This window comes from Dipteris shenzhenensis, chromosome 29, assembly GCF_047967505.1.
Source record: "Dipteris shenzhenensis isolate YYH24624 ecotype China chromosome 29, Dip_SZ_1.0, whole genome shotgun sequence".
In the NCBI taxonomy this organism is placed as follows: domain Eukaryota; kingdom Viridiplantae; phylum Streptophyta; class Polypodiopsida; order Gleicheniales; family Dipteridaceae; genus Dipteris; species Dipteris shenzhenensis.
Window position 1 is genome coordinate 46,432,974 of NC_141624.1, and position 20,589 is coordinate 46,453,562.

The 20,589-nt window shown below is 41.8% G+C and overlaps 1 protein-coding gene across 1 annotated transcript; it reads right to left on the bottom strand.

The window, feature by feature from the left end:
- Nucleotides 1–9,413: 9,413 nt before the first annotated feature.
- On the bottom strand, nucleotides 9,414–10,341 carry LOC147882925 (uncharacterized). Its single transcript, XM_087400534.1, has 4 exons — nucleotides 10,257–10,341; nucleotides 10,049–10,152; nucleotides 9,527–9,636; nucleotides 9,414–9,471 (listed from the first exon to the last, which is right to left on the bottom strand). Exons 1-4 carry the CDS (start codon nucleotides 10,339–10,341, stop codon nucleotides 9,414–9,416), a joined length of 357 nt encoding a protein of 118 aa, XP_087256660.1.
- Between the last annotated feature and the right edge of the window lie 10,248 nt (nucleotides 10,342–20,589).

A 20,589-nucleotide genomic window follows, 5' to 3' on the forward strand; every position in this document is an offset into this window, starting at 1 on the left:
ACAGCCAAAGTGCTAGAGCTATCAGATCCAGTTGTGAGCCAGGCACTGACAGCCGTGGCGAACAACTTCTAAGTTCTACCACCGAGTAGGTTCCCATCCGCTTCTTAGCGTGGGCCTAGGGCGTCGGCCCAACTAGAGGTCAAGTTTTATACTACTAGGGTCTGGTTTATTTTCCAGGGACTGTGACCCCCCCCCCGCAAAACAAAACATTAAAAAAAAAAGGCTTCCCTTCCAAAAAAAAAAAAAAGGTAGTGCTCTTGAGCACATCATGTGCTCACTTGTTTTATTTCCATGAATAGCATGCTCGCTCATCACCATGAGGTTGCTCACTTGTTTTATAACCATGAATAGCATTCTCATGCCTATTCTACTATTTGCGAACTCTAACCTCTCATCGCCTCTCCTATTTCAACCCATTTATTAATTAGTTTTGGTGCATGGAGGCTTAATTAACCTGAATTTATCTATGGCTTAATGTATTTATGCTTTAATTAACCTATGTTTCTCCATGGCTTAATCTAATCTATTCTATATGGATGCTAATCCCAAACGGACAAGAAGGGAGGTTTGCCAGGGGCTCGGCATGAAGCGAAGGTTCAAGGGAGGCTCGGAAAGAAGAGAGAAGTTCAAGGGAGAGAAAGGAGGTTCGAGGAGAGGAGAGAATGTTGGAGCACCACGTGGCGTGATCACAAAGGGGCAGACTGCAAGAAGGAGACCTGGCGCCATGTGGTGTGATGATGAGGTATTGCTCGTTAGGTGAGCAAATAAACGGCGGTTGAAGGGTGGGAGGCGGTTGCTAGATCGGCGTGACTCGATGCTACATGGCGCGATTGCATGGGGTGCCACAGAGGGCAGTAAATGTACCGCCACGATTACTAAACCTGTGCTTTGCATAGGCAAAGATGCATGACCATCCTCAACCACTCCCCATCTGAAGGTGGATCTTTGATTCTTAAATTTTGGCTAAGTCTTCCATCTCCTCCTTCCTCAAGAAGGTGATCTTCCATCTCCTCCATTCCATTGACCTTCTATCTCCTCCTTGACCCTAAAGGTGCCTCTTGTCTTTCCACCTCCTCCCCCCTCCAAGCCTCCATCCAAGAGCTCCTTCTTTGTGACACGTGGCAGGCTCTTCTCCTCCAAGCTACCACTTGTCCTCTCCTTTTTTGTGTCTGTGGTTAATAGGTTAAAGATAGTTGCCCTTGGGGCACAATGCAATTGATGATGTGGCGAGCGCAACACGTGGTAGATGTAGGGCACAGATGCAGAAGGTGGTGGCGCAAACGAGTAGTCGTGCCATAGAGACAGGGCATTGATGTGGCGCGATGACATGGGGCAATGAGGGCCGCCTGAGTAGTCTGACGCGGGACAGCTGTGCCGTCTGTCGTCGTCCATCTGACACGTCGAACTGGCAAACTATGAAAGGAGGAAGACTGTGAACGGCAAGGACTTCAAACACGTGGCACGCAAACATGCGTCGGCTCGCTACACGAGGCGTGCGGAGCTCATCTGGCAAGACGTGACACATGGTGAGGCGCCCCCTATACATATACTATATTATATATTAAATAATATTAATAAATACATTATTTAGATATATTATAATATTAAAATAAATATAATGCATAATACATACATATATATATTATAAATATATTTCATATTATATAAATAATATATATGTATTATAAAAAATCTAATATATATTATTATATATATATATATATATATATATATTATATTTATAAGTACATAAATATAAACATAAATAAGTAGATATACTTATATTTATATATATTATTTATTATATAAATAAATAAATTTATATTATATTATAAGGCAACTACCCCACCATAGAGAGAGGGAGGAGGAAAGAGAAAGAGCAATAAGAAAGAGAGGGGAAGATAAGACAGCGAGAGGGAGGAGAGAGAGAGAGAGAGAGAGAGAATCCAACCATATGTGCACACGTTACTACAATCACGAGGTGCAAAAGCATTGATGAAAAAAGATGATTCAATTATAGGAAATGTGATAGACAATTTCTTTGTTGCTCATGAACATGGTATTCTCTAGGTGCAAGATGCTACTATCTTTACAACTGCAACAATGAAGATGAAGCTATATCTTCCATAGACAAGCATATAATATACGATAAGGATTTGATGAATTCCAACATGAAAGACATCCAGACACACAAACACACATCTACATGCACAAAAGACAACAATAAAAAATGTTGATTCAATTACCCGAAGCCCCGATTTGATCAAACCATGATCCTCACACCATTGGAAGGTAGCAATAAGCATCATTACAAAGGAGTTTATAAAAACATACATACAGTAATGTCCTCAATTCCCTATGACACCATAATGACATTAGAGGAGTGGATGGAAGCATTAAATATAGATAGGAAAACATATGTGCTATCGATCTCAATTAACAAAGTCAAACAAAGGATATCTTCACAAATGCTTTCAATAAGAAAGTAAGGTATCTATGGCAATCTAACATGGATTGAATATTCAATTCATAATAGATCCATATGCTCTAACCTCATATTGTACTTCTTAAATCTAAAAAATGGATAACACACTAACAAAACACATGCAAGATCCTATAAAGGAATGCATAAATGATGGCTCTAATACACAAAATAGAATGCTCTTTTATACATCATCACTGCCATTAAACAGAACATGAAGAGAATTCTAGTTTATGAATACTAATGAAAAACAGAATAGAGCACTCATATTTTAAAAAAAACATCAACTACAAAAACTAGAAGACAATTCTACAATTGTGGACAAATAAGAGGGACACACTAAAGATGACAACAAAAACAAGTACTTTGTTGCATGCATGCTCAAAGTTTGGGTAGTATCAATCCAAGTGGTGGTATGCCAAAAAATGCACTGTACTTGTCAACTAGGCGGCATAGGAAACCAGAGGATGAGTGTCCTCTGAGGCCCAAGCAAGGCCAAGGAAAAGGCAAAGGAAAAAGTGAGAAAGGACAATGTCAAGGATCACCATACATTAAATACTATTTTCATGGGGAATTTGGTCATATTAAGGTAGAAATGTAAGTTATGGTTGGAGCATATCATCAAGTTTCTCAAAAGCAATGCTAAAAGACAAGAGATCGACCCTTTTTATCGAGAAATCCTTATGGAGGTGGAAGACTCAGTTGATGCAAATGCATTCACTTGGTCTTAAGGACCAATAACTAGTTTTCAGAAGGGACCACCCCTAGCTAAGCATATTGATTGGAAAGAATAGGAACTAGACGATAAGGCCCCTATAGTTAACCAAGCAATAGATAGTTCCACAATTCTTATCATTTCTACCAAAATTAAGAAGCAACACATACCAAGTGTCATTGTGGATGGTGTCTTAGGAGTGAATATCATTCAAAAACCATGGTTAAGTGGCTCATCCACAAGAATTTAATGCCTTCACCATTTTGTGTGTATGATGGATCAGAGACCCAGTGGAACCCAAGGGCATGCTCTCTAACGTGTTCATCAAAGCACACAAGAAAATAAACAAGAGGGAGACAAGAAGATAGCTACACTCAACTCAATCTATTGCAATGCCATTTCAATTGTACAATGGGAGGCTTCACATATAGATAACCTCAAGCTCTCCTAGGAATACACATCATGATGCCATGTGCCATTGTCTACTCGACAGCTGCTCTTGATCCTCTCTTGTATTCCTCGTAATACCAATATGTGGGATTCTTAATTCCACACTCTCTAGTGGTAGACCTTGTGCCACTTATATCTTCACCTTATCTCCGAGATCTTTCTCACTACTATAAACCTTGTTCAAGTGCTCTTGTATGCATCACTCTCTCTCAACACCCCCCCTTGGTGCCTTATTCTCTTGGCTACACAAGGTTGTTGGGATTTTACATTGATGTTGGTTGTCCCCAATTAGGCTCGTTATCTAGTGGTGTATTGGAGAAGTACACTATACTCTAAGTTTGATTGTCATTGCTAAGGAAATGAATGCCTACCCATTTTTGTTACGAAGACTGTGGTTAAAAAGTGCAAAATAATTGCATGATTGGGGATCTAAAATGATGACAATCAAAACCGAGTATAGTGAGTTAAAAATCCCTACCAACTTGAGCAGGGTACCAAGTACCTATCAATGTTGATGGTCAATTCCCATGGAATGTAGCATTATGACAAATGGAGATGCATATCTTGCTTGTGGGTGAAATAGATTTATTCCAAGTAGCTACCAAAATCAAACATAAGCAGAAACTAAAAGAGTAGAAGCATTTGTTTTCCAACTTCACTAAGGATGTTATTGGGAAATGCAAATTAGCCAGGCAATAAACAACCATTATTTGGCTTGGTTCTGAGAGCTTGGTGCTCGAACAAACCCAATTACTGAATCTAGGAACCAAAGATGAACCAGACATAGTCTTGGTAAGTACAAATGTTGTTGATGATCAACTTCATGTTGTGAGAAGTCTCTTTTTGCAGTATAAAGACGTGTTTTCTTGGAGCTACACTGATGTACAAGATTTTCCATTGGAGATATGCTAGCACTAGATTCCTTTGATATCTTATGCCAAGATGGTGAGAAGGCTTCATCTATGCAAGCAATCAGAGATTTCCAATCATACTGGTGTCCAAGAATGGGAATCTCTGAGCATGTGTTTTTAGAGACTTATTGAAACTTGAATGTCCACATGTAATTTTTGTGATGGGCTACCAGCCACTTCTTTCATAGTAACATAAGTGTTTAGCTATGTCATTCATTGTTTGTGTTGTCTCATCTTGCTCAATCACCCATCTTCATATGGTTTTGTCCATGCTTGCACAACCCATCATTAGTTTGATTCTCATTTCTCCACATCCAAGCACCGAGTAAGACGTTGTATGCTAAGCAAATTTTGAAGTGTAAGAGGTGGTACACCAAGCACTAATGTCTCACAAAGCACCATGCACACAAGCTTGGATTGCTTTGCCTGAGATGGAGAGTTCTTGTGTCAAGATCTTAATGCTCCCTTCCCGCAGGGCCCTGGGAAAACCAGTAGTTAGGGACCTAAGCAAATACTTGCAAGGTTGACGTTGCTCTTTTTCCTTCGAGTTTTTGGCTCATCCAAGATGAAGTTTTCTTGCCTCTACTCCCTTTTAGATATCTTCCTTGGTCTCTAGAGAGTACTTCCTCTCTTCTGGGCAAGTGGTTGTCCCATATGTGACACATGTAGCCTCCTTCCAATTAAATCCTTACATTCCTTCCACACAAATAGGAGATTAGTGGGATTAATTCACAAACATAATGCAAAATCCACCCCTCCCCAATCCATTCAAGCATTAGGCTTTATCTTCTAAGCTATTTCATGCATCCCTTACTAGTACATTACATTCATTTTAGATATATTCACAAGCACATGCACAAATTATGATTCGCATACATCCAATAATCTTATTCCTCCATTAAATAGTCACAACATTACAAAAAGATAAAAATCACACCAAGATCAAGGCCTTTTCTTCTTTCATCATTTCCATTCATGAGATTCAAGTTCACTAGTCAACCAAGGGATGAGAGACAAAGACCATAAACAAAGATAAATGCACAAGCTAATATAGGATAGAGCATTGCAAGAATGATAGCCCATTGATGCAAATTGGCAAGGACTAGACGTAGAGCTCGCAGCTGCATGATCTAGAAGGTAGACCAATTGACACAATATATAGTAACAAAACATGAAGTATATTGCATGGCTGAGCAATGTGGTCAAGGTGCAATAGAAATGCATGACATGAGGAAAAATAACACGCACAATAGTGCTATGATGCATGGGCAGAATTCTAACATGACTAAGACCTAAGCAAGCAAAGCCAGATGAAAGTTGTAGCAACAAATGCACATAGCAAACTCATGGATGGATTATGAATAGTGACATGTGAAAGAAGCACAACAAATTTGTGGGAAATTATTGGCAATTGAAATTCATGAAAGGTGATGTCAAGGGAAGGGAAATATGGCCCTTGAAGCTCTCTTCTTAAGGTGAACTCACACAAATAAAAAGTGTGACAGTAAAATGTCCTCCAAGAGAAACTAATATCGACAAAGTGAAAACATATTTAAATCACACATGCAATGCAAAAGATTGAAGTTGGAGGACAATGGAGCCACATGCCTTGAAGAATGAACTACATGAAGGCAATAGCCACACAACATGAAAAAGCCAATGACAAATTAGGGACCACAAATTGCAAAGGGAGCACATGAGTATAGAACTCTATGGCAATTACAACTGACTCATGACTGAGGGGGGCTATTAGAATGTGTGGATGAAGCAAGTGCTAATAGGGAGAGGACTAAATGAAACCTCACCATCAAATCACATGTGGCAAATGTACATGGGATTAATCCCACAGATGAAGTGGGTAGGATAATTTCAAGGCATGTAAATCCTTGGTGATAGAAATCTCAAATACTTGGGAACTACTTTTAAGGATGAGGCAGCTAGGAATGGCTAGCGTGAGTACATAGATTTTCCAAATAATGCCACATGTCCTCAAAATCTCAACACAAATAGTGGCAAACCATTATGAAAATGTGTGCATATATTTAATAGGTCTTTTGGCAATGCTTTCTTGTCTTCATTGACCTTCTTTGTAAGCGATAAGTAGTTGGTATGACTATCTCTTGTGTATTTGATGAATTCTATTCTGATTCATCATCAAACACTAGATCTTGGAGATAGTTACCAAGCCTAATGCATTTATGTGACTTAAAATCTATGTGATAACCATCATGTATGTGGGCACATGCTATGTAGCCAAATATGTAGAGATGCCCAATGCATGGCATATATCGAGTGAATGCCTCATAATGTGTCATACCTTGAATCAATTCAGTAGGAATCTACTTAAGTGGTTTACAGTGTGGATTTCTTCTACCCAATACTAATTTGGAAGATGCCGCTCAATGAACATGCTAGCACAGTCTACTAAAGCTTTCTTCTTTGTTTCATCTACTACATTTTTCTCAAGAGTATTAACACATATGAATTGTCTTTTATTGTCCTTGAACATATTGTATAAAGTGATCATAACTACTATAATATTCAAACTCCATTTGAGAAAATAAAAATGGATGTCATCTATTCCTTAGAAAGTTTGAAAAGTATGATATAAGAGCTATATTGTGTTAATATTGAAATTAATAATCAAAACTATAAAAAGCGTGATGACAACAACAATACCATACATATATTGTAACCAATTGATATAAGAATGATATAAAAACTTTATCATATTGACATTGAAAAAAAATTTGACATTAGGGTTGAGGGTTGGTTCTATAACAAGTAAATAAGTACTTGAATTAGACATTGCATACGCTTCATTCTCTAAAAAACATTATTCTTAACTACTTCTTATCATAGAAGAGGATTAGATAAGGAAATATTGGAAGAGAAAAAAGAAAAGACAATTTGTATATTGGAAAAGATCTATTGAAAGTAAAAGATTGTTAATAGTTTTTGCCAACTAAAACAATGAGAAAACATGATTAAAAATGGATGCTATGTTAATGTTGGGCTATGGATATCATGTCATTAGTTAGACTATTGTTACATCCCAAGGCAACCAAGGGTTGCTACTAGTAGGTATCCCAAGGTGTAGGAGAGACTCTAGAGGGTGAGGCCATTAGCCTAGGGTGGAACACCTAAGGGTTAACATTAGGAAATACTATCTACATGTTGTCTCTATGCCAACATGGACTTAGGTAGCACAAAATGTGTGTGTAGAGTAGTGGCAAAGCTCTGCTTGTACTTGCATAAGGCTAGGAATAATCTCTCTTAGGAATCCTCAACATGCAAGTTCTACTTGCAACTTCTACATGCAAGTCCTACATGTGGTTCCTACATGCATGTTCTACATGCAACTCCTACATGCAACATCTAAATGCAAGTTCTATATGTAGAGAGAGAATGTCTTACAATTCGTACATGCAGAGAGAGAAGCTCTCCAACTTGTATAAATACCCAATAATGGAATGAAGCCCGCTGTGATCTTTGGGGCATTGTGTTGAGTTCTACTTTGGTATTCCAAACAATGGTCTCCAAGTGTCCATGCTTCCTTACACTCCACATTTAACAGCATGTCCTAACCTTGCAACTCCTCCTCCCCTCTCTTCCAACCTTGCAACCCATCCTCTCCCTCTCCTCCTCCTCCTCCTCCCTTCTCCTCCTCCCTCCTCTTCCTTTCTCCTCTCTCTCCTCCCTCCCATGCTCTTACACCTTCTTCCTCTCCCACTCTTATGCTCCCCCTAAACCTTTAGTTCCTCAACCCTTTACCTCCATGATCTACGAGGGAGACGAGTTCTCCACCATGTACTCTACCCTAAACCTTGGATCCTCCTTCTACCCCTTGAACCTCTTCTAAACTCTGGAACCTCTCTTTGAACCTTGGAACCTCCTTCTAAACCTTGAATTTCTCTCTAACCCTTAAACTCCTCCTAAACCCTTCAACCCCCAATGAAGGTGAAAGCCTTCATTACCCCAACCATGATGATGCACGTTCCTTTCACACATGCATGCACTATGTTTGCTTACCACACTTAACCCTACGTCTCTCACTGGAATAGGACCCGAGGTCTCGGACCCGAGGTCCTAAGCTACACTTATACTACAAACAACAACACCGATATATCTGTAGGTGACAAAAAGCCTCGGAACCCTACATATTGAGAGCTCTTCTTGCGAAAGCCATGGGAAAGAGCCAACATTTACCACCGATGTCAAGGAGACTAGCATCTCAAGTAACGAAGAGTAAACCTATCCAAGTATGTGTAAAAAATGAACTACTGCGAACTTTCACAAACATAACACTCAAGGGCAAGGAGAGTAAATTTTTTTCCAAACTCTAGGCAAACATATCAACCCCAAGCATTAACCTTGGGTTGCTACCTTAAGAGATTTTCTTTATTTCTTAAAAAGAAGCCACTTGAAGAACAAATTAGTCTAGGTAATGAAAACAAATGCATAGAGCTTACAATTTCAAATATTTCACCTTTTTACAGAAGAGTGATCCGAGCTAACCATGAAAAGTTATGGCCTGGGAAGAGTTTAGGATTTTACCCTAACCCTACACCCATTCCAATATAAATCCACTCCACCCCCTCATTCTTCTTCTTTCACATCTAGCCTCCATCCTCTTCCCCATTCCGAGCCCTCTATTCAAGACCCACTTCCTTCTCCATCGGCCACCACCCTACTACCATCCTCACACAGTGAGTTATTTCGAGCCCTTCTCGCAGCGATAACCTAGCCATCCACCCACCGTCCATTCGCTCTCAACAATCCTGTTACATCGAGAAAGACTTGGAGAGCGTTAAGGTGACCATATTCTCCTCCCTTTGAATTTCCGTCAAAGTTTTCAGTCCGTTAAGTTTCCACCACCACCACCCCCCCTTCCCCCCCCCTCTCCACCACCACTACCCCCCCCCCACCCCACCCCCTTCCCCCCTCCACCCCCCTCGTCACCCCCACCCTCTTCCACCCCCCCCTCTCCCCCCCCCACCACCCCCCCCCTTCCCCCCCCATCTTTCCCTCCCCCCCCCCCCACAACCCCCACCCCCACTATGGATCAATCGTGAGTTCTAAATCTTTCACTTCATTCAAACAATTATATCTAGTTCCAGTAAAAGTAGCTTTAACCTTATACTATGTTGGTGAAACTTTAAGATTCATTGCTTTTACTAATCGTTCAAAAATGAAATCGTGTGCACTTCCATCATCATGTAGAATAACAATTTCTTTCTCATTTATTTTTTCCTTCATTTTTAACAATGCATAAGAAGAAAACTTACCCGATTTACCCAAGTCAGAAGTGTTACCCTCTTGCTTGACTTCGTCAATCACGTTAATATTTGCGGTTAATGCCTTCTTCTTTTCTGGACAATTATTTGCATAATGCCCCTCCCCTTCCAAACCCCCCTCTTAACCCCCCCTCCTCCTCCCCCTCCCCCTCCCCCTCCACCCCCAACCCCCCCACCCCTCTCAACCCCCCCCTCCCCCTCCCCACCCCACCCCCCCCCCACCCCTCTCAACCACCCCTCCCCCTTCCCCTTCCCCTCCACCCCCAACCCCCCTTCCCCCCCCCTCTAGCCCCGCCCCTAACTCCCCACTCCCTAACTAACTCTCTTAAGGACCTAAGCCTTAGGGCCAAGGCAAGGACCCGACCGCCTACGGCGGTAGCTACACATAGCCGCCCACCCACGATGCTGTGTCGATGCCCCGCCATGCTCTTGACTACCTTGCCGTCCTCCGTTTGCCCCGCGCTCCATCTGTGCTTGCTCCACCATCTCGTGCCACGCTCGCCAAGGGTGACACGCCCATTCTCTTGGCCCTTCCGACCTCCTCCACCCTTTTTAGCAGTGCGGCTCCAAGCTTCCAACCTCCTCCACCCGCGCCTCGACCTACAATCGACGATGGATGACCTAGGACCTAGGACCTATGCCCGATGACCTAGCTCCTACACACTACCAGCCCCGCCCACGACCAACCCTCTCTTGTCACACACCTCCCCCCTCCCCTCATCCTCTGCCCCCTCCACCCACCTGGCCGACGGTGATGGCCGCCCCACCCCCTCTCTATGTAATCTAAATAAATAAATTATTTTAATTTTTTAAAAAATAAACTTACCCTAATCTAACCCTAGATAGGCTAGTCCTAGCCTAGGTTAGATTAGAACTAACTGCAGTTTTAGTTAGCCTTAGGTTAATACTAATTGCGGTTCAATTAGTAGACTAATGGAGATTAGTTAGCTCCAATTGAACTAACTATTGTCAACCACAATCAGTTAAGTTAGAGTAACTGAACTGAGTGTCAGTTACTCTCTCTCAATTAAACTTACAGCACATTCACACCAAACTTTTGACCAAGGGACCCCCCCCAACACACAAAAGGGCACATTTAACCCGTACTTTAACCCTTCGTATCTCGCTCATTTGGCGGCCAAAATGGACCCCGTTTGAACCACGGTTTCACACACAAAAATAACACACTAGAAAGCATTTTTCCAGCCCATTTCACACCATTTAAAAATCCCTAGCACTCGTTAATTTGTGCCCTCATATGGGCCCCTTTTTGCACTAATTCACTCATAACTTTTCATTGTGACCTCCGATTGACGATCCGTCTGCACCAGCACATTTCCCTACTCATGTGGGACAATCCTAGGCACATTATTAACATGATGCTCCCTACAACACTAACACATCTCTAACCCCCTTAACACATACATCAACACCCGCACTTGCGGTAGAGACACCTGTTCCACCTCTCACCAAATCTGCATGCAACTACACTCTGGCCAATGCCTTCAAAAACTATGCTCACCAAATCTACATTGAACTATGCTCTGTCCAATGTCTCCAACAACCCTCTGTCCGATTCCCCACTAAAATTTAGGAAATCCCTTTGATGACTCCACAACACAACATGGTCGGGCACTGTTACGATAATGGGGATCTTGAACTCGAAGCAGAGGGGAACAATTTCTTTAACAATCGCAATAATTTTGGCAACAAAAATAACAATCAAGGCAGGTGCCCCCTGGGCAAACTTGAACTTCCCAAATACAATGGTAGGGGCGATCCAGCCCGATTCCTCCAGCATTTTGATGCCGCATGCCAAGTAGGTGGAGATCAATCTAATGAAACCAAGGTCACTTGGTTCCCCATGGCCTTAACAGATGAAGCCTCATAATGGTACCTAGACCTCCTAGTGGAAGAAATAGCCACATGGGACCTGCTACAAATAGAATGATTTGGCCCTCGGCTGGTCCATATTATTTACTGGTTCTATTCTCATGCCATTGCGCAGTGCCTGCTTGGTAGTGGGTTGTCAAGGACATGGACTACGACCCGTTCAGTGAGACATGGTTGCCCTCTTAGTTCGCTACTATATGCCATTGCTACTCATCCGTTATTGTTACATATGGACCATCTTACAGATACAGGGCAGCTTCATGGCTTGCAAATTCTAGGGGCACAACCGTTTCTTGCACAGTCATATGCTGATGATTCATATTTCATGCCCAGGAATTCTCAAAGTGACCTCTCTGATTTAATGCATACTCTGAATGATTTTGGCATAGCTGCTGGACTGCATATCAACTTTCAGAAATCGAATCTTCTAGCATTGAAAGAAGCTGATTGGCATGCACTTCTCCAGCCAAGCCACATTATTTCTTCCCATACTATTGTGAGGCATTTAGGGTATCCCATTGGCTGGAATATTACCCCTCAACAACAGCTCAAATGGGTGCTTCAAAAGATTAACAAGAAGCTGGAATACTGGCACTTGCAACTTGGCCTCTACATGTTCGACTTCAGATAGTACAGTCTATCATTATGGCATATGTGCAATTTTATTTGCCTCTTCTTCATTGGTCTTTTAAGCATTTGGCTTCCTATGTGTCCTAGGCTATGGAGATATTTTGGAAAAACAAATCTCACAAAAAGGCTTTGCGACTACTTCCCATGCAGTCTGTTTGTTCTCCTACTCAAGAAGAATATCCAGCTCCTTCCAAAGGTAAGCCATAAGGATGAAGAATTCGGAGAAGGAAGTAGATTGTGTAGAGGACCATAACGGACACCTCCATCATGAAATGATACTTCCTTGATGGTACATGAGGACTCCCGAGGAGTCTAGTACATTGGTTGACAACCTTGAAGCCAGTTCAAATTCTTCGATAAAATTTGCGAGACTGTGAGCTTTGGGTGAGAGAAGATGCATTTCATTCCTTAAGATGCCAAAAGCACGTGTGGTTTGGGCCTAGCTGACGTTGGGAGTGAGGAGTTTATCTCCATAAAGTAAGAGGTTGTTCCTTGGGTGGAAATTGTGATGTGATATACTAAAAATGGTAATGAGGTGCAGGTGGAGTATGGAAATGTATGAGAAGTCGATTTCATTCTTACCTTTAAAAGTGCCTGGCATCATATTTAGTATCTGTGTGGAAGGTTGTTTGATTCTTATCTGCAGTGGAGGGTAGGAGAGCCTTGAGAGGTGATGAAAGCCTGTTGGAAGGTATTAATTGGAGCAAGGCGGCGGTTTCTTGAGAAGGTTAACCCTTGGCCTAGATTGATTTTCGAAGACTAGGAGATGCAAAGGAAAGGTTGTGTCGAGGGGGTACTCAGGCTAGTTGGAAGCCTATCGAGGAGTTTTGACCTAGGACAAATTCTTGGGCTAGAAAATGATATTCAGGAGTTGAGGCATTTCACACATGACTGAAAATTGCAACACTTGATTGGATCAACGCAAGATGATGCCCTTAAACTCACTTTTTTAGTTGTTTACACCCTTGAATGACCAAATACTAAGCACATGAAAGTCGAGCATGCCAACACCTTCACCCTAGCCTACCTTAACCAACGATTCTATTGAAGCTTTTGGGTTGTGGGACTTGTTCGTATTGAGTAAATTACTGTCAATAGGGGAACTATTATGCCGATGAAGATTTCTGTGCAAGCTATTTATAAGGTGGTCCTCAAGGGCAAATCACCTATCATGGGGGTTCAGGCGTGGAGGAGTGGTGGTGGTAAAGTGAAGTTCTTGCTTTGGGCAAGCATAAGACCTCTTCTGGGAACAATGGCAGGGTGACCCTAGACATATCAACCAACACCTTGCTCGCCAAAGGGTGGTTCCTCTGAGTTAACGAGTACTCTCAAGTCCATCAAACATCTTCTCACCATTGCAACTAACCAAGCATTACTAATTCCACCATCTTCCTCAAACACCACCCTATTCTTGACGTTCCAAATCCCTAACAACTTGCACCCCGAAGACTTGACCACGCCACCACCACCCCCACCAACACTGATCTCCATCTCAATTGGCATTATCTGTGAGGGGGGTGATGCAACACGGGCAATATGCCCCTTTGTTTTGTTGGCCATTGATTGTATGTTTTTTAGCACTGCCTTCCAGGCAGCGCTATCGTTACACTTTTCTTAAACAAGTGTCCCACACCATTTTTTGCCACGTGGCCCCCTTCTATTTTGGTTCTTTCTCTCTCACTCACACACTCTCTCACACACTTTCTTTGTTGCTCCTATATGCAGATGACATGGTTCTTTTCGCTAATGAGCCTGACTCCATGCATCAACTATTACAGGTACTACAGGTCTTTTGCATGGGAAGTGGGCTGCAAGTTAACACTACCAAAACCAAAATGATGGCAGTATGCACCACTCGACCTAAACATCCACCGGTTATCAACTTTGAGGGGCAACCCATTGAATATGTCAATACCTTAAAATATTTGGGAATTGACATACCAGCCTAATCACAGATGGTGGCAATGTGCACAAAGAAGACTGGATATAGGTTGGGGGAAGTACTATCAATTTGAAAACGACTGTAGGCACACTGACACCTGGAACTGGAAGATTCGGAATATGTTGTTTGATCCATATGTGATTCAAATAGTGTTATATGGAGTAGAAGTATGGGGACGTAGCATCTCTCTCTCCACATGGAATGAGATTGAAAAAATGCAAAAAGCTTTCCTATGAAGACATCTAGGAGTCAAGGCAATTACCCCTTATTCAGTACTCTTATTGGAAACGGGCAAGCGGCCAATTGAATTCCATGCACTGATCAGAGTGATGTAGTACCTACTAGAAGTACAACAAATGCCAAAAGAAAGATTGCCACATAGAGCATGGACTACTAGTATGAAACTTCAGAAGAATCATAAAAGCAAGATCATCTGCACAAGATGGGGGACAGATATAAGAAAATGGTTCAGCAAATGGAAAGTGGAATCATACCCGACTATGCCTCCTGAAATTGTCAAGATGCAAGAATTCCAGTTGTCCCTACTATGCACTCTACAAACCCAATGGTTGGCAGTAGAAAAGAGGACCAAGCTAGAATACTATCGAGATAAAAAAAATCCTTTATGATGGTCATCTTTCATGACACTAGATGCCCGTGCTTAGCCATACATCAGTACTCCCATACCTCTTCTCTATCGCAGGAATATTGCCAAATTCTACACACGGTCACATACCTTGGCAATAGAGACAAGAGCTTGGCTAAATCTACCGCGACATGTTAGAGTTTGCAAATTATGTGATTCGCCAGACAGTAGAGACAAAAGCACATATAGCCCTACACTACCTCCGATATGCACACATCAAAGATGACTATCAACAAATACTGGCAGACACCACTTAGATCTCGTCAGTTCTCTCCACTGCCTCTCTGGCAACGTTGGGATCTTTTGTCACTCTTCTTTTTTTGTACTATCAAGAACTTGAAAATTCTTGACCCCTCCACAACGGAGGAGATTTTTGTACTGAGGATTAGGTCCCATGGGTCATTTTTGGCCCCTCAAGGATGATAATAAATTTCTACTTCTACTTCTCTCTCTCTCTCTCTCTCTCTCTCTCTCTCTCTCACACACACACACACACACACACACACATAGTTTGCAAATCATTCGAACTTTCCTATACACGAGCTTCCATCACAGGAGTTGCAAATTAATCATTCATTCATCTTCACAATTTCCTTTGACAGAACCAATTGAAGGCAATGCTCATGAGTACTTGTACTCACTTGTTTGTTGCTTGTTTTGTCTTTGGGTCCGACCAACCCTTAATATAAGGGGGAAGTTAACCCCAAAAAAACGAAAAGGGTTTACAACGTCATAACCATATATATGATTATGACTGTAGTTAAACCACAAGTTGCAAGATTTTTCCCCTATCGCAAACATGTGGATCAAAGCCAACGGTAAAATCAACATATCAAATGTCATAACTATTCGCAAACATGTAGACAAAGTATGTCACAAGAAAAAAGCAGAGAGTATGTAGTAGAATTGTTGTTTACCAAGATGCCTACATGTGTAGATTGCAAATCATTAACGACTCGGTGTTACATGGATCATGAACTCGGACTCATATGAGCCATTTTGTAAGCCAAATGTGAAGGACACTTTCTTGAAAGGCTTTTCTCCCCTATAGCTATAAGGATGGTGACTCAATCACAAAAGACTAAACAGAACCAACAATTTATTAACTGCTCTGTGAAACTTTGAAATCCTTTTGGTACATGAAAACTTTAAGCCAAAAAACCTAAACCAAACAGTGATGCATGCTTCTTTTGGTGAAATTCCTTTAGGACGTATTGTTACCTCCAATACTTCAATCCTTCCTACTACTTTATAAGGAAGCTTTTCTTTACAAGACACAAAATTCTGAGTTTCTTGTTCCAAGGATTTGCATCTTTAACAAGGCCATATAGAAAGGAGCTTGAAAGCTTGCTATTCTCGAATAGAGCAATTTTCGGAAGTCCAGGAAATCGAAACTTGACTCTAGCTACTTTAAAGCCAACACAAGTTCCCCTTGGTTTGCAGCTCCAGTACTAGTAGCTCCAGAAATAGAGCCCCTCAAGTTCTAGCAAAAGTTAACCTCTCTTAAACCGTTTCAGCCTTCAGGAGGCAGCCAATAGGAAAGCACTTTAAAAAGGATGAGAGAGACACATTACCAGTCGTCGTAGAAGGCACATTCTCTCATGCTCCTGTTCTTATAGAATTAATATAGAAAATCCTCTTACTGAAGGGGTGCTAGTTGGACCAAAGTGCTGCTTTGTCCCATGTCCTCTCACTCTCCACTCTCTACCCTTTCCCTACAAGTTCAATTTCAGCTCAAATTTAGTAGCATTTCATGTGCAAGTGCATTACATAGCATCCTAGATTGCATGCCTGTTACATTGGCATTTGAGCATTGAAGATCCTTGGACAAGACAAGCCAAAATTTTATAAGATCAGGACCATATCCCGGTCAGCTAGGGTTCCATTAGAGGAACGCTACAGTGAGCCACAGCAGAGGAAGATCCACCCTAGTCACACGAAAATTTTCACATGAGTGACACTCTACTATAGCAAGTCCCACAATTTATAGTAGGGAATTGAGATAGGAGGAATCCACAATCAAGAATCCAAGCCTTCCAACATTCAAACAAACATAGGGACACCTCAGTCTTCTACCCCCTGCATATACAATGCCAACCCTTCCTAGATCCCATGGAAATGATTGGAATGGCCATGCATATGCAAGCCATCCAGATGGAGATGCAGCAGCCCAATGAACGAACTACTGTGAGTAGGAAGAATGGTTATTCTAGATGCAGAACTGACTTCCAAGGAATTGCATTTCTACCAAGTGCCCTCTTGTACATTTGGATGATTGACAACTGGGTTCGCTGTTGGTGGACAGGCAAAGTGTGAAATTTGAATCAAGATTCAAGATATGCCAAGGTTAGAGAGGGACTGCCAAAGGTCCGATTCCCTTATGGTTGTTTTTGCAAAAGGTTACCCATAAAAGCATGAGCAATCCAATCGCCGTTCCAGTTCCTAGGTGAAAATGCAATGAATGGGTGGCTTTATAAGCAAATTTCCTTTACTGTGCACATTAATGGATCATCAAACACTGAACATTTGTAAGTTTCAGGAGTTCTATAATGTGCAAATCTTGGTGGCATGCTAGGTAGCATCAGCTAAGATTCTTAATCTGTGGATTAGAGCTCCTCTGTATTTATTTTCAAGCATGCTACTTTCTAGATTAGTAATCCTTTGCATTTATTTTCAAGCATGCTTCTGACCCTTGCCCCTGCGGACTATGGCAAGCAATATTTTTCCTATCACTTTGATTTTGGTCACCAGCACTCAGGCCTACCTTTGAATTTCACCTCACATGACCATGGATTTACATATTTTTCCTATCACTCTGATTTTGGTCACCAACAAACACTCAGTATGGCAAGCAATATTTTTCCTATCACTCTGATCTTGGTCACCAGCACTCAGGCCTCCCTTTGAATTTCACCTCACATGACCATGGATTTACATATATTTTCTATCACTCTGATTTTGGTCAAGCATGATTAGTAATCCTTTGCATTTATTTTCAAGCATGCTTCTAACCCTTGCCTCTGCGCACTATGGCAAGCAATATTTTTCCTATCACTCTGATTTTGGTCACCAGCACTGAGGCCTACCTTTGAATTTCACCTCACATGACCATGGATTTACATATTTTTCCTATCACTCTGATTTTGGTCACCAGCACTCAGGCCTACCTTTGAATTTCACCTCACATGACCATGGCTTTATATATGCATTGCAAGACAACATGAGAGCCCTCTACACTGAATTCAAATTGAGCTCTCATGCAAATAGTCATGCAGGCTTTCATGTGTTCCTATAATTAAAATCATGCATTGTCATGGTGGCGTGAAATTCTAAGTACTTTAATGTACTACAAGACCATGACAACTTTGGTTTTAAAAGTCCAAGCATGGGCTTAATAATGTGTAATTAAATGCGGCATGGTGCCTAGCACATAAGCGTAATTAATCCCTAGGCCCAAAGGCATTCCAAGGAAGAGTGGTTGTTAGGAAATGATGATGTGGCATTTTTAATGGGCCCCCTAGAGGGCCATGTACCTTCAGTGGCCCCCCTAGAGTTCCAAGTGGCTCTAGTGCCTTCTACATGCTCCTTTGCCATTCTTGGACCTTCCTGGGCCTTCTAAACTTCACATGTGTGGTTTTCTCTCTCATCTTCTCCCTTTGTTGAGATTTTGGACTGGTTTTTCAGCCTCCTTCAGCTGATTTCTGTTTTTCTTCATAACTCCTCACTCGTTTGGATTCTTGGACTTCTGTTTGGCCCGATGGCTTCCCCTCTGCCTCCCCTTCGTAGTGATATGCTTTTCCCTCCGTGCGTTTGGTAGAACGGGCAGAGCTAAGCACTTCTTTTGCTGGTCGAATTTGCAAAACTGGCTTTTTTTGGACCTTTTTGCTTCTACCGCCTCTTGGGCCTCTCCTCTTGCAAAGCTACAGCTTTCTATTGAATTTCGAGTGATCCCACGTGCTAGTTAACTAGTTTTTCTCAGTTTTGGAGGACTTTCTGGCGATGAAACTTCTCCAAAACCTTCTCAATGCATTCCTCTCTGAAGCACGCTTCTTTTGAGCCCAAGAACTCCCATTTCTTCATGACAGAAGTGCTTCTTTTTGCATTTTTTAGTGGAATTCTTGCTGGTTGGCTCTTGTAAATGTTGTTTCTTCATGCCTTTGCACTCCTCTTTGGCTGAGAATGCAATTGGGCATTGGCTACTATGTCCTCTCGGCGATTGAGGACTTGGTTCGAGTTTTTAGGGCTTGGTGAGTTATGATTTTGTTGCTGCAATTCTTTTTGCCATAAGCTATTGGTTCGCCTCATGTGTCGCCTCTTTCTTGGCTCACAGGTGCCCAGGCAGTGCTACATGAGTCATTCTTTGCTTGGGTACTTTGCAGATTTTATTTTGGAGCTTTGAAAAGATTTGTGAATGCCATTTGGAAACCACTCAAAGAGAGTGCAGCTAGGGTGCAGTGTGATTGCATATCTAGACAGCCAATGGAATTGCACTCAGAAAAGAGAATGCCTTTGGGTTGAGCCTATGGGTTAAGTGCACTTATGTGATGGTGTTCTATGCTTGAAAGCCTTGTGAAGCTTAGTGAATTGGGGCTGCATGCTCAATTACAGGGAAGGTCTCCCAGATGCAACTTGTAATCATTTCATTGTGAAATATAAAGAAATACCGAAAGGGGCACCACGGTGTTTGGGGCCAATCGGTGCACTTGTCTATGTTTGTTGAGTAGGGGCATTCTAGCCTCCATTCCTTTTTCAGTGGTTTTGTTTATGAACAAATGGGTAAATGCCAAATGGTGATCATGCAATGGTTAATGGTTGTGATATATGCTTTGTGAGCTATAAATAAGTGTTAAAGTGATTAAAGGTTTAGTTCCACTGCCCTTTGAGTGATTAGAGGCCGGTTTCATTGGTTCCATTGCCAGGATACCACACACTCTTTCTCAAGAGGTGGGCCTTGATAGTTTGGTGGAAGGATATCTTTGCTGCACTTTTTGACAGCTGAATATTACAATGATAAACATGGTGAGTACCCATGAGCAAGAGAGCTCCACAACTCCTCAAAGGAGAAGGCAGGAAAGCCTTAATGATCCAGCTAGTGTACAGCTGCACGGAGCACAACAAATGCCTTTTGAGTAGGCCACACATGAAGCTACAACTGAGCTCAACAATGATACTAGTTCTAGCAGTGAGTCAGATGATGCTACTATGTTGAATGCACAGCTTGCAAGTGCAGTGACTGCTTTGACTCAGCTGGCTCAAAATTTGGCTCAGATTGTGCAAACAAATGCCAAGAAGAAGAAGAAATCAAGAAAGCACAAGCACGGAAAGAGTGAGTACACACATGCATCAGCTTCTCATGGCGGGCCGCACACTCATGCATCAGTTTCCCATGAGGGACAGCCGTCAAAAATGACTCAGAAAGTGACTTCCAAGAGAGAGGAATCACCCAAAAGAGCACTTGAGAAAGAGGTACAAAAAGTACAGCCAGTGCAACAGTATGAGCAGCCAGCATAAGGCCTTAGTTTGGGTACTTCTACTCCTCAAAATAATAATGTGCAGTCCATAAATGTGGCTCAACCACCTCAGCCATATTTGAGGCAGCAACCTGAATATTTTGGTACAGATT